The sequence below is a fragment of the Coregonus clupeaformis genome, chromosome 9 (genome assembly GCF_020615455.1).
Source record: "Coregonus clupeaformis isolate EN_2021a chromosome 9, ASM2061545v1, whole genome shotgun sequence".
Taxonomy (NCBI): domain Eukaryota; kingdom Metazoa; phylum Chordata; class Actinopteri; order Salmoniformes; family Salmonidae; genus Coregonus; species Coregonus clupeaformis.
Genome location: NC_059200.1, coordinates 25,816,373 through 25,828,967, shown reverse-complemented (window position 1 = coordinate 25,828,967; position 12,595 = coordinate 25,816,373). Strand labels below are relative to the sequence as shown.

At 42.6% G+C, this 12,595-nt stretch overlaps 1 protein-coding gene across 3 annotated transcripts; it reads left to right on the top strand.

The window, feature by feature from the left end:
• Positions 1–4,929: 4,929 nt before the first annotated feature.
• Positions 4,930–11,938, top strand: LOC121574155 (COP9 signalosome complex subunit 4-like). Of its 3 annotated transcripts, XM_041886787.2 has the most exons (10): positions 4,930–5,274; positions 5,831–5,910; positions 6,064–6,215; positions 6,399–6,502; positions 6,630–6,934; positions 7,319–7,489; positions 7,593–7,708; positions 8,224–8,268; positions 11,320–11,404; positions 11,699–11,938. In XM_041886787.2, exons 1-10 carry the CDS (start codon positions 5,201–5,203, stop codon positions 11,830–11,832), a joined length of 1,266 nt encoding a protein of 421 aa, XP_041742721.1. In that variant the 5' UTR covers positions 4,930–5,200; the 3' UTR covers positions 11,833–11,938. The 3 variants fall into 3 exon arrangements, with proteins under 3 accessions (XP_041742721.1, XP_041742723.1, XP_041742724.1); XM_041886789.2 differs by lacking the exon at positions 8,224–8,268 and having other exon boundaries at positions 4,932–5,274; XM_041886790.2 differs by lacking the exon at positions 5,831–5,910 and having other exon boundaries at positions 5,195–5,274.
• Positions 11,939–12,595: the final 657 nt, after the last annotated feature.

Genomic DNA, 12,595 nt, shown 5'->3' with positions numbered 1-12,595 from the left:
TATCAATAAGGCACCTAATCACCTGTCTGTAATCTTAAATTCAACACTTTTTGTCCAATATTTCCAGATAGGGTGGTCATATTGTTATGACATCTTCAGGGCTGATGTACAACATAGAGATGATTCATATACAAGTAAAATGTATTAAATGAATATGCGTATTATGCAAATTGTGAGTTAATATGCTAATTAGACAGTACGGAATACATAATTACAGTAACTCCAGCCCAATAATTTAAGGTAGGGTGGTCGTATAATTAACAAATTCCTCAGTGTCCACATCACTAAGGAATTATCATCGTCCACACACACCCACACAATCTTGAAGAAGGTACAACAACGCCTCTTTCCCCTTCAGGAGGCTGAAAAGATTAGGCATGGGCTCTCAGATCCTCAAAAAGTTATACAGCTACACCATTGAGAGCATCTTGACTAGCTGCATCACCGCTTGGTATGGCAACTGCTTGGCATACGACTACAAGGCGTTACAGAATGTAGTGCCTACGGCCCTGTACATCACTGGGGCCGAGCTCCCTGCCATCCAGGACCTCTATACCAGGCAGTGTCAGAGGAAGGCTCTAAAAATGATCAAAGACTCCAGCCACCCAAGTCATAGACTGTTCTCTCTGCTACCGCACGGCAAGCAGTACCAATGCACCATGTCTGGAACTAACAGGACTATAAATTGCTTCTACCCCCAAGTCATATTACTGCTAAATAGTTAGTTAAATAGTTAACCAAATAGCTACCCGGACTATCTGCATTTACCCTTTTTGCACTAACTTTTTTGACTCATCACATACGCTGCTGCTACTGTTTATTAGCTATCCTGTTGCATAGTCACCCTATTCCTAGTTATATGTACATATCTACCTCAATTACCACGTACCCCAGCACATCGACTTGGTACCGCTACCCCGTGTATATAGCGAAGTTATCGTTACTCATTGTGTATTTATTATACAATTTATTATTACGTGTTATTACTTTTCTATTATTTCTCTATTTTCTTTCTATCTGCATTGTTGCGAAGGGCCCGTAAGAAAGTACAGTATTTCACTGTTAGTCTACACCTGTTGTTTACGAAGCATGTGACGAATACAATTTGATTTGATTTTTGACTCGGTACTGGTACCCGGTGTATATAGCCAAGTTATCATTACTCGTTGTGTATTTATTACATGAGTTATTATTTTTCTATTATTTCTCAATTGTTCTTTGTGCATTGTTGGGAAGGGCCCGTAATTAAGCATTTCACTGTTAGTCTACACTTGTTGTTTACGGCACATGTGACAAATAAACATTTTTAGCCTGTGCAAAGTCCTCCCACCGGGGTAACCTGGTGCTTCGGCACAAGTGTGGTTTCGTAGTTAATTAAGTAATTAACATCCCATCATGCTTAGGCTCATGTATAAAAATGCACAGTTGCCCATTATTTTCAATTTGGCTACCATGGCTACAAGAAGAGATCTCAGTGACTTTGAAAGAGGGGTCTCAAAGGAGCATTGAAGCTGTTCTGGCGGCTCATGTTGCCCAACGCGCTATTAAGGCCCTTTGCCAGTTACCTGTAGATCAGCAAGGCTGTACAGTTCACAAAAACAACGATTTTGAATATAAATCAATCATTACTTATTTGGTCACATTTAACCACTGATGTAACAACATGTACATACATACAGTAGTCTTAATGTAATTGATTAAATCTCAAAACACTGAATTCGGTATAGGCTAAACACCATCTTTAACGTTCCCAGGCTGGGGCCCTGGGGCCTCTGTCCTCATGGTCTTCCAGGCTCTCTGTACCACACTGCTACTGTGACAGAGATAAAGAGATGGGCCGCGTCTCAAATCAAAACAAATTGTATTTGTCACATGCGCCGAATACCACAAGTGTAGACTTTACAGTGAAATGCTTACTTAAGAGCCCTTTCCCCAAAATGCAGTTAAAAAGTATAAAAATGAACAAAGACAACAGTAACACAATAACATAACACAATAAAATAAACATAATGAGGCTATATACAGGCAGGCACCCTATTCCCTTTATATAGTGAAAAACCTTTGACCAGGGCACATAGGGTTCACATAGGCATGTATTTTGTCCGTCCATACTAGTATGCAACGTTTCTTTAGAAAACACAGACAATACAGGGAATGAGGAGGGTGTTCAAATGTAGATGTGAATTTTTTTTAAAATCAGTATTCTGCTGAAATGCAACAAGACATTTTCACAGAAAGAACACCTGGAAGATGCTTTGGTCAAATTCAAACTATTGTTGTTGCTAGTCAAGTGCACTGTATACTGTAATGCAATACATGTGTTCTTGTTAAAAAATATGACCCTTCCTGAGGCATTATGAATTATGATGATGATGATGATGATGATAGATGATGATGATGATGATGATGATGATGATATTGTCCATAGATGCCCCTCATTTGTTCTACTTCATCTAAGGAAGGCCCTAAAAATTTTCAAGGACTTCAACTACCCAAGTCATAGACTGTTCTCTCTGCTACCGCACAGCAAGCGGTACCGGAGTGCGAAGTCTAGGTCCAAAAGGCTCCTTAACAGCTTCTACCCCCAAGCCATAAGACTGCTGAACAGTTAATCAAATGGCTACCCAGACTATTTGCATTGACCCCCCCCTTTTTTTACGCTGCTGCTACACGCTGTTTATTATCTATGCATAGTCACTTTACCCCTACCTACATGTACATATTACCTCAATTACCACAACCAACCTGTAGCCCCGCACATTGACTCGGTACCGGTACCCCCTGTATATAGGCTCGGTATTGTTATTATATTGTGTTACTTTTTTAAAATGTATTTAGTAAATATTTTCTTAACTTAAAACTGCATTGTTGGTTAAGGGCTTGTAAGTAAGCATTTCACGGTTGTATTCAGCACATGTGACAAATACATTTTGATTAGATTTGATTTGATTTGATCTAAGGGTCTGTCCCAAATAGAACTCTATTCTCTATAAAGTGCACTGCTTTTGACCTGGTCAAAATTAGTGTACTACATAGGGAATAGGGTACCATTTGGGACATAACCTAAGAGCTAACCTTTTACCTTTCAGCTGGCAATTAGACTCTTGTTGTGCCTTGTCACATTGTTTATGTTTTGGCATGCAGTCATTCTTTTCTCATGTCTGCCATTTAGTTGTTCAGGTACTGTATGGGCTACATCTAAGGTGTGTTGTGTTAAATCACACCTGTGTTAACATGAGAAAATAATGACAGCTGCCAAAGCATAAAAAATGTGACAAGGCACAGGAGTCCAATTAGGTAGGTCATAGTGGGATTGAGTCGCGTCACATGAAAACAAACATGTCTGACTTCAGTGTTTGAGGGTCTACATGACAAAGAAATCAGTACAATTTATCATATTGGACGTGGGGGAAATCGGAAGAGTAGGGGGAGTCGGAGGAGAAATGTCGTCCCTAGACAAGGCAAGAACTTGATGTATGTCAGGAGAAGTGCAGTACTATCATAAGGAGACTTATACTTGGAATACGGAGGAGGAATGGAAGGAAAAAGAGAGGCAGAGGAGGTCTAAGAGAGAGAGGGAGGAAGAGGGTGAACTTGAGTCGGTTAAAAATGGCGGGAAAAGGGAGATGGTTTGTTAAAGAAGAATGGTAGAAAGTGTAAACAGAGTGAGTTGAAGACAGGGGGAGAAATGGAAGTGAATGAGGGCAAAGTATTGGAGGTGGTAGCTGTGGTGAAGTTCTCGGAGCCCGAGGTTTGCACCGAGGGTCAGGATAAAGATGAGTCTGTGACAGTAGGAGTGAAGTTTTTGGAAAAAGTGGACCCTTGCCTTTTGGCTGATCCATTTGTGGTTTCAGGGTTGGTGAAAACAGAGTTGGGTGCTGTGAAATCAGTGAGGGTAACCAGAAGTGGTCTGGTGATAATTGTTTGTGTTTCTGCTGGTCAGAGGGAGCAGGCGCTCCGTGTTAAACAAATGGGGGCAAGAAATGTGAATTGTTTTGCTCTCAAGAAAAGGGCGCCATTGGAATGCGTGATTACTGCGGTAGCGGTAAATGTGAAAGCTGACCAACTGAAGGGGAAGATTCCCCGTTTTTGTGATGCTCGTCGTTTGGTGCGATGCAGACAGGGTGGCGTGAGTGGAGAAACAGAAGAGTCATTGTCTGTTCTTTTGAATTTTGATGTTGAGACTTTGCCCGACAAAGTGATGTGAGGATATATAAGTTATCCGGTACAAGCTTTTGTGCCGAATACGTTACGTTGTTACAGGTGTCAAGATTATGGGTATGTGGCAGCAGTATGTAGGAGGGAGGTTCCTAGGTGTGAGAAGTGTGCAGAAGGGCATGAGACAAAGGAATGTGTAGCATTGGGGAAAGTAGTGATATGTGTTAATTGTAGGGGTGCCCATGGGGCTGGGGATCCGAAATGTCCGGTGCGAGAGAGGCAGGTTGAGGTTTCCAGGGTTAGAGTAGTGCAGAAGTTGTCATATGCTGAGGCAGTGAAGAAAGTAGAGGAAGATGGGTCAAGGGGGAGGGATCCTGAGAGGAATGGTGTGAGTAGTAGATCTGTACCAGTACAGAGGGATAAACCAACCAGTGATATATGTTTCAGTAAGATTCGATTTTTGGCATTTATAACAATGGTTATGAACTGTACTGCAGGGATGGAACGTAAGTTAAGTGGTGGTGTCGCATCCCTTCAGGCTGTTGGCCTGAAGTAGGAATAAATATATTTAAATAGTGGAGTATGGTAGTTATTATTTTTTTTATTTTTTTTGAGTGTAGTGTTAGATGGTAGGGTATTTGTGGTATTTTTATTTAATTTTTTAAAGCGAAGTATAAGGGAGTTATACTCCAGTCTAGTAGGTGGCGGTAATGCAACATTTATTGGATGCCAACCGCTGTTAAACTTAATCGAAGAAGAAGAAAAGGCGTCTAATTCTTTGGAAAATACAGACGTGAAAAATAACTTTTTATTCAGTAAAACTTTGTTAGAAGTTGCACTGTTACAGTCAAATATTAAAATGTCTCATAGTAATATCAGAAAAGTCTAAAGAGCAAACTAAACTCAGTTTTAGAGACCAACATGAGAGCTGTACAGATCTGTTACTAGTCTTGGAGGACCTTCTAGGCGTTCCCTGTGTAGGGTGGGCAGCATACCCTCTTGTCGGCTGAGAATTCTCGTTGTTGACACTTCGTCGGAGAAAATGGCGACTGGAGTGAGACAGGAGCTTGCACAGCTTATGAATTCAAGCGGATCTCACAAAGATCTCGCTGGAAAGTATGTATTGGCCAAAATGGATGAAAATATATATGCATGGAGATATACATTACTTTAGACCTGAGTGTCATGTTTACAGTTAATTATAAATATGTCAATGAGCAGCCCGCCGATGCTAGCTAGCTACTGCGGCTAGCATAGGTAGTTAGACGTTTTACCGGTATGTAGCTAACTACCGGTATGTTAGCTAATATTAGTTAGCTAGCTAGCTAGACAGTGTCTGTGGATAAAAGTATTGCCAAATGTATTGTGTTGTCAACAGTGTGCACTGGTCGATTAGCTACAGTTAATTTTATTAACGTCAGCTAGCTATGGCTTTTAGTAATGTAGCTAGCTAGCTTAAGATAGCTAACCCATTTAGCTAGCTAACTGTAGTTGGCTTTTGATTTGATGTGTGTATTGATTTGCATTTGGTATTGCAGGCTTGCTATTCCATTTCCATTGTCATTTCAGAAAGTGCCTTAGTGAAAATAATTGTCAGTTCTTAAGTCATGAATATAATTTCTCATTTAAGATAGCTAGCTAGCTAATACACCCCTTGTTTTATCAATTGTAGATATCGACAGATTCTTGAGAAGGCCATCCAATTCACAGATGCAGAACAATTGGAATCATTAAAAGCATTCGTTGAAGCAAGTACGTATCCTGTATAAAGTAAAGGATAGAATAAGTCCTGCTTACCATTTACTAACCTGTTACATAAAGTCCCCCTTTTCCTTTGTACAATCATTACTCATAAATCACATTACTGTAAATCCTTTCTAACTGTAATACTCTCCTGTCCTGCAGTGGTCAATGAGAACGTCAGCTTAGTGATCTCTAGACAGCTGCTGACAGACTTCTGCACAAACATACCCAGTCTTCCTGACAGCACAGCCAAGTCAGTTTACCACTTCACACTAGAGAAGATACAGCCCAGGGTCATCTCATTTGAAGAACAGGTGAGTACTGTAATCATTTCCTCGGGGGCCTGAGTATCTGCTGGTTTGACCTTTTGTCTGGCACTTGATTGCTCACCAAGTGCACAGTGCACACACCTGGTTTCCCAGATCTAGCCTAGACACTGGTTTGAAATAAATAATACAAATGTCTACCCTATGTCTAAATCCCATGTCTACCCCCAGGTGGCCTCCATCAGACAGCACTTATCCACCATCTATGAGAAGGAGGAGGACTGGAGAAACGCTGCTCAGGTTCTAGTGGGCATTCCTCTGGAGACAGGACAGAAGTAAGTCAATTTAGTCCAGTGTTTCCCAATCTATTGCTGGGCGATCCGCCGGGAGTGTACAATTTGGTTCTAGCTGAGCACTAACACGTCTGATTCAACTAATCAACCCTCTTGTCCTCTTGTTCAGGCAGTACAATGTAGACTATAAGTTGGACACGTACCTGAAGATTGCCCGTCTGTACCTGGAGGATGATGACCCTGTTCAGGCCGAGGCCTACATCAACAGAGCCTCTCTGCTCCAGAACGAGTCCACCAACGAACAGCTACAGGTACACTACAAAGTGTGCTACGCCAGAGTGCTGGACTACAGGAGGAAGTTTATTGAGGCGGCTCAGAGGTACAACGAGCTCTCCTACAAGTCCATCGTCCATGAGACCGAGCGTCTAGAGGCCCTGAAACACGCTCTCCACTGCACCATCCTGGCATCAGCAGGTACCTGACACTGTTATTACATTGGTTTGTCTATTGTCTGTCACGACATCGTGAAAGGCGTGTAGTCAAAGCCACTCTAACTGTGTCATTACTTTTTTGGCTCCAGTTTTTTGTTGCACTGTATTTAGACTGCAAGGTAGTAACAGTAAAGTTCAATCTCCCTCTTCCTTTTCCCTTCTCGACCTCTCTCTCTCCTCCCTCTCTCCTCTCTCTATCATCTCTCTCTCCTCCCTCTCTCTATCATCTCTCTCTCCTCCCTCTCTCTATCCTCTCTCTCCTCTCTCTCTCCCTCTCCTCTCTCTATCCTCTCTTTTATCCTCTCTCTATCCTCTCTTTTATCCTCTCTCTATCCTCTCTCTTTCCCTCTCTCCTCTCTTTCTCCAGGCCAGCAGCGCTCCCGTATGTTAGCTACCCTGTTTAAAGACGAGCGCTGTCAGCAGCTGGCGGCCTACGGCATCCTAGAGAAGATGTACCTGGACCGCATAATCAGGGGGAACCAGTTGCAGGAGTTTGCTGCCATGCTCATGCCCCACCAGAAAGCCACCACGGGGGATGGTCAGTCTCCCACCTCAGCCTCTCTCCATAGTCCTTAGTTATTTAATTGACTGTGTAATAAGAAAATATGCTCAGCTGCATTACTGTGGGCTTCTGTTTCTAGGCTCCAGCATATTGGACAGAGCCGTTATTGAACACAACCTACTGTCTGCTAGCAAACTTTACAACAACATCACGTTTGAAGAGCTGGGGGCGCTTCTGGAGATCCCTCCCGCTAAGGTAAGATGGATTTCAACGTACAAGACCCAACAGTACTTTCACAGGCGTACGTTTTTTTCCGGAGGGGTGTAGGTAGGTAGGTCTAGGGTTTTGGTAATGCGTTCCGTGACTTATTGTATTTGTAAATGGTGAAAATCAGGCCCGTTTTAAACTATTCTTTCATTTGTTACCAAGAGTGACAGTTTGCCTGTAGGCATATCATCTTATTCCTCAAGACATTAACTATCTGATGGAGAAAATCACTTTTCAGGGAAAGATGTTAGGGATGTAATTTATGATTAATGTAGTGTTTGAGGGCGTAACCAAAACCTTTTAGTATGGGAGGTTGAAGTAAAAAAAAAAAAATATATATATATTTATATTTTATGGGATTTTCACAGACATACAGTATTTATCCCAAAATATAAACGCAATAATATTTTGAGGTCTGTTATTATGAAAGTTGAAGTGTGAGTTTTAAAAGCAGCAACATTACATAGAAGGCTTGAATTTTGAATATATATGTTGTTGTGCAGGACGATTATCTCCATGGTGAGGTCCCTGGTTACAGATGCAGTCTGGTAGGGTACAAAATCACTACTTTACTAATGAATGAGGTGTGAAACCAAAAATGCAGAACTAAAATACAGTGAAATAAAAGCCTTATTTGGCTCTGTCGCTCTCTCTCTCTCTCAATTTCTCGGTTGAAGACAGAGGGAACAGGAACGGAATGTGCACTCCCCTTATAATACCGGTAGTCTCCTATTGTTCATCTCAAGTGCTCAAAGCTGATGTTTTTGTTAACGTAAAGGGTGTCCTTGTCATTCTAAAGACTCATATTGTGTCATATTTAAGGAACTAGGCTACTTCAGATAATGGGATTGGGGATACAGTACTCATAACCATGTGAAAATGTAGAGCCCTATTTTAATATTTAGGTTATTCTTATTACCCAGTCATTCATCGCATGCCTATCTTATATCCCACAGTATGTGTTTCTAGTACAGAACGTTTCTGTCGCTATTCTCCCCAGTATTACTTTTTCAACTGTGCTGAATTGAAAATATTGTAGAGTTAGCTATGTGAACTACTCATTGGTTTATGTGTTAATGCACTAGGCTACAACGTCCATATAAGGAGTAAACCTATGAGATATTTGTTGTTGAAAGAATGTGAACGGCATGTCTAGTTACAGTGGACTTGGTGTACATATTGAATTGAAAAGTGGGATGGAGTTAGTCAATTATAACGGGAGTGAGACGCTATACTACATTTCTCCATTGGGCTGGGTGAGACCAAAATACATGAATTTGTAGGTAATGCATACCTTTACTGCTGACACATACAGGTAACTGCCAAAATAAAGTAAACAACAACATAAAGGGTCTTAATAGGGTGTTGGGCCAGAACAGCTTCAATTTACCTTAGCATAGATTCTATAAGTGTCTGGAACTCTATTGGAGGGATCCGAGAACTTTCTTCCACAAGAAATTCCATCATTTGGTGTTTTGTTGATGGTGGTGGAAAACACTGTCTCAGGCACCGCTCCAGAATCTCCCATAACTATTCTATTGGATTGAGATCTGGTGATTGAGACACATACCCTTTAAACCCCCTATGCTCCTTTGAGACCAATCTTTCAAAGTCACTGAGATCTCTTCTTCTAGCCATGGTAAAACAATGGGCAACTGGGCATTTTTATACACCCTAAGCATGATGGGATGTTCATTTCTTAATTAACTCAGGAAACACACGTGTGGAAACACCTGCTTTAAATATACAGTACCAGTCGAAAGTTTGGACACACCTACTCATTCAAGGGTTTTTCTTTATTTTTACTATTTTCTACATTAGAATAATCATGTAGTAACCAAAAAAGTGTTAAACAAATCAAAATATATTTGAGATTCTTCAAAGTCGCCACTCTTTGCCTTGATGACAGCTTTGCACACTCTTGCCATTTTGATTTGTTTAACACTTTTTTGGTTACTACATGATTCCATATGTGTTATTTCATAGTTTTGATGTCTTCACTATTATTCTACAATGTAGTAAATAGTAAAAATAAAGAAAAACCCTGGAATGAGTAGTTGTGTCCAGGGATTTGACTGGTACTGTATACTGAACAAAAATATAAACGCAACATGTAAAGTTTTGGTCCCATGTTTCATGAGCTGAAATAAAAGATCCCAGAAATTTTCCAAAGGCACAAAAAGCGTATTTCTCTCAAATGTTGTGCACAAATTTGTTTACATCCCTGTTAGTGAGCATTTCTCCTTAACAAGATAATCCATCCACCTGACAGGTGTGGCATATCAAGAAGCTGATTAAACAGCATGATCATTACGCAGGTGTGCCTTGTGCTGGGGACAATAAAAGGCCACATAAGCCGCCTCCAACGTCGTTTTAGAGAATTTGGCAGTATGTCCGACCGGCCTCACAACCGCAGACCACGTGTAACCACCCAAGACCAGGACCTCTACTTTCGGCTTCTTCACCTATGGGATCGTCTGAGACAAGCCACCCGGACAGCTGATGAAACTGAGGAGTATTTCTGTCTGTAATAAAGCCAGTTTTGTGGGGGAAAACTCATTCTGATTGGCAGGGCCTGGCTCCCCATTGGGTGGGCCTATGCCCTCCCAGACCCACCCATGGCTGCTCCCCTGCCCAGTCGTGAAAACCATAGATTAGGGCCTAATGAATTTATTTTAATTGACTGATTTCCTTATATGAACTGTAACTCAGTAAAATCGTTGAAATTGTTGCATGTTATGTTTATTTTTGTTCAGTATGCTTAATTTATTCAAATGTTTCCTTTATTTTGGCAGTTACCTGTACATGTTGGCTGTATTGTGGTGAAGTTTTACAGTAGTTATGTACACAGACTAACTAGCACCTAACAACACTTCATACTCGTATTGGCCTGAAATGAATCTGACCATGTTTCACTGGCCTGATCCAGAAACAACCCCTAGCATCTACCGGTAACCCCTACCCACTTCATGAGGATCTGAAAGGATTGTATGATAAGCCAGCGATTCTCAACTGGTGGGTTGCGAGCCAAATTTGGGTCGATGGGTCACTGGTGTCTGAGTAAAGAAACAAAACTACAACCAGGTAGAAATTGTGTAGAAATGATCATGAACCTACATTAATTCAATTTTTAGATTCAATTATATATTTGTTTTATTGACAACGAAAAAGGTGGGAATGTTGTTCCCCAATATAGCATAACATTTTTGTTTTCAGATTGCATTTTGGCCCCAAAAAATTGGGATTTGAATATTGGGTCACGACTGAGACAACCTGGTTCATTTTACATTTTAGTAATTTAGCAGACACTCTTATCCAGAGCGACTTACAGTTAGTGAGTGCATACATTTTTCATACTGGCCCCCCCTGGTGTTGCAAGCGTCATGCTCTACCAACTGAGCTACACGGGGCCCGAAGCAAAACCAGTTGAGAACCACTGCGCTAAGCAATATGGCTATGGGGCAAGGGGCAAGGGGCTAGGGTTGTTTCTGGCCAGGGCTGTTCTATTAACTTGTTGCAGACATGTTCCTATGCAGTAGTTGGTAGTGTGAGTGTGCCAGGGCGATGCCAGTGAACTGTCCCTGTGTGTCTGTTCCCAGGCTGAGAAGATCGCCTCCCAGATGATCACAGAGGGACGCATGAACGGCTTTATCGACCAGATAGACGGAATCGTCCACTTTGAGAGTGAGTAGTTAGGAGTTAGCTGTGCCCAGACTCCTCTATTTACAGAAGGCTATGCCCTCTGCCCAGTTAGCTCTAGGAGGATGAAATGCCTCTCTCTAGGCTAGGGCCTGGTTACTTTCTGTCAGCACAAGATTCCATGGTTCCTTTTTAAGTTTCTGCTTTTCTAGCTAATGTAATCCTAGGCTCTTTTTTAAATTTTTTATTATTAAAACATTATTGTGTTGTTATTCCTTTTCAATAAGATACTAACCCTCTCTCTTGCTCCCTCTTTCTCCATTGCTCACCGTCTCTCAGCACGGGAGCCCCTGCCCACCTGGGACAAGCAGATCCAGTCTCTATGTTTTCAGGTGAACAACCTGCTGGAGAAGATCACTGCTGCTGCTCCTGAGTGGACAGCCCAGGCCATGGAAGCTCAGATGACCCAGTAGACTGACTGATACCCCCTGGCCCGGAACATCCCACATGACCCCCCACACCAGGGCACACCCCCTGGCCCGGAACATCCCACATGACCCCCCACACCAGGGCACACCCCCTGGCCGGAACATCCCATGACCCCCCCACACCAGGGCACACCCCTGGCCGGAACATCCCACATGACCCCCCACACCAGGGCACACCCCCTGGCCGGAACATCCCACATGACCCCCCACACCAGGGCACACCCCTGGCCCGGAACATCCCACATGACCCCCCACACCAGGGCACACCCCCTGGCCCGGAACATCCCACATGACCCCCCACACCAGGGCACACCCCCTGGCCTGGAACATCCCACATGACCCCCCACACCAGGGCACACCTGGCCTGGAATACCCCACACACCATGGCACATCTCACATGGCACCCTACTCCCTATTCACTATGGAGGGTACCATTTTGGACGAAGCCCCTAAGTGTTTACCTTAGAGATTTTGGCTGGGTGGCTGGGCTAAGTGCGAAGGTTTGCAAGATCGAACTGTACTGTAGACTGCACACACGAAATTGTTCAGTTGAAACCAGCTGAAGCCAAATTCTGATGTATTTTGGCAGGGTGTTAATAGAGCTTAGCCGTGCGCCCCACCTTAGTAGTGGTAGGGGAAACACTGCCCACTCCTTCCCACATTCTATTTCCCTCTCTCTCACTGTCTCTCGCCCATTTAAGTGTGAGACAAGTTCCAATCTGTTGGTTCTCTAGCATGTTACTCAGAA